Here is a 2,343-nt window from a genome sequence, read left to right as displayed (position 1 = left end):
TGATTGGAGAGAGTTACTTGAAGACAATATCTTAAACTGATTTATCTCTTTTGCAAAGTACCATTGTATTTTTTGTCTTTTTTTTTTGTCACCATTATTTTTTTTTTGTCTTATTTTCCCCCTTTGGTTTTTCTTAAAGCCTTACATAAATTAGGGCAAACCCTTGAAATTTGGGGTTCTAGGTTTTTGTGTCGGCCGTCATGGAGAAACAGCATAATCAATTCCCCGAGAAGGGTCTCCTAACCATAGAGTCGATACTAGTTGATCTTTTAATCTCAATATTCTCGAGATTGCCGGTGAAATCCATTGCAAGGTATCGTTGCGTTTCGAAGAAATGGGCTTACATTCTCCGCCATCGAGATTTCACCGACTTGTACTTTAAAATATCGTCGACTCGTCCCCGTCTCTTGCTCAACTTCGAAGTCAACGGTAATCGGACCTTCTTCTCCGTACCTCAGGACCAGAGCTCGTGTCTTTTAGCTGCCGATCGTCACATGAGTTTTCCCACCGAACAGGTTTTTTATAGGGTTTCAGCTTCTGTCTGCGGATTGGTCGTTGTTTGTGGTGTAGATAGGAATCATCCGTGGATCTATAACCCTAGCACAGGACAATGCATAGCTTTACCCAAGACGACATCACTAGCACCTCTTATGCATTTCTCTTTTGGATATGATCCGATTAACAAGCTATATATGGTATTGCGCAAGTCCAAAGATTTTCGAGTTTTGACATTAGGAACAGGAGAACTATCATGGAGAAAAATTGAATGTTCCATACCCCATTGGTCTGCATATGATGGTGAGAAATGCATCAATGGGGTTGTGTATTATATTGCTCATTGCGATCCCACTAGATTTCAAAAACCTTACAAGCTAGTTTGCTTTGATATCCGGTTTGAAAAATTCAAGTTTCTTGATGTGGACAGTGAGATTTGGGGATCAATTCTAGTAAATTTCGAGGGTAAATTGGGCATAATCCCTGATGATACTGTTTTTGTCAGTGGCGAAACTACAAAGCTTGTGATGTGGGTTCTAGATGATGTCCAGAATGAGAAATGGTCGAAGCATATTTACCAGTTGCCGTCCTTGTGGAATAATCTAGCTGGGGATGACGTTCTAAAAGTTGTAGGGCTGACTGGTACATGTGAAATTGTGTTCTCTCCATACAATATATATCAGGATCCTTTCTACGTTATCTATTACAATGTGATGAAGAACACTGTCAGAAGAGCTGAAATCCAATTAGGAGTTGTTCCTGACAACGGTCTGATGGTGGGTACCTCTGTTGACCATGTAGAAAATGTGAAGCTTATGGAAGTGCTCGGGAGTTCATAGGACTTTATAATAATGAGCGCTGTTGTGCCTATATGTTAATCAATGACCATGATAATTAATGATTAATTGTTGTAATCTATGTTTGAGCTTATTTTAAACTCTCTTTTTATTTTTGCATGAGCTATCCACTTATCTACTATATTGAACAAAGGACTTGATCCATACGTCCGGTTGAGCTGTTTGAAGAACCTGGTAAACCCTGCCAGCATGTAAATGTAACGAAAATTATTCTCAGATCTCATGATCCACAAGCCCATCGTATCGCATTATATACAATGAAGGTTGGAAGATGAAAAGTCACGATAACATTTATTATTCCTTGAAAGGACCTCTCGGGAAGAAGAATCATTACCTTTAAGGATGTAATAAATAAAGTTGCTTGTTTACATGTCTTTGGTGTTGTTCTAAAGACGGCATGATATGTTAACTTGTAGATGTGTCGGTGTCGGACTATAATACAAATAACAAAATCACTAGAACATAATTAAACCTTGTGATCAAGGGATTAAGTATCGGTTGAAAGTGTTCGCAACTGGCTCAGCACGATCGGGAATGGAGAAGATGATACCATTCAAATTTGGTTTGCCGCAAGATTCTATTAAACATGTTTTCCTATTGGTCATAGAATAGTTTAAGAAACGCTTTGATTTTACAATGTAAAAAACCTTTTTTTGAATATAATTTAACATTAAATTCAAAAATAATTATAAATATATAGAATGGTAATTGGGACGATTGCAAAATTGAACCTTTTACTTGAGTCAATTACAAAATTGGACCCCTCTTTTTCTCTCTCCAACATTTGCCATTTTCTCCCTACAAAATCCTCTGCCATTCCATGTATTCATAGAAATGCCATTATTTCTGATTTATTTGAATATCTTGCGAAAATGTTTACTACATCCATATCCCCATCTTCTTCTTTTATTTACGGTTGTGCCACCGCCATCAATTTTCCAACCACCATGAACAACCAAATTTGAAGCTCTTAATGCTTCAACAACCCAAA

At 37.5% G+C, this 2,343-nt stretch overlaps 1 protein-coding gene across 1 annotated transcript; it reads left to right on the top strand.

Moving 5' to 3' along the window:
* On the top strand, window positions 201-1,334 carry LOC104715461 (putative F-box protein At2g19630). The gene has a single exon (XM_010432867.1). The coding sequence runs from the start codon at window positions 201-203 to the stop codon at window positions 1,332-1,334; it is 1,134 nt and encodes a 377-aa protein (XP_010431169.1).

This window comes from Camelina sativa, chromosome 9, assembly GCF_000633955.1.
Source record: "Camelina sativa cultivar DH55 chromosome 9, Cs, whole genome shotgun sequence".
Classification (NCBI taxonomy): domain Eukaryota; kingdom Viridiplantae; phylum Streptophyta; class Magnoliopsida; order Brassicales; family Brassicaceae; genus Camelina; species Camelina sativa.
Note: the sequence above shows the minus strand (reverse complement) of the source record. Positions and strands in the feature narration are given on the sequence as shown.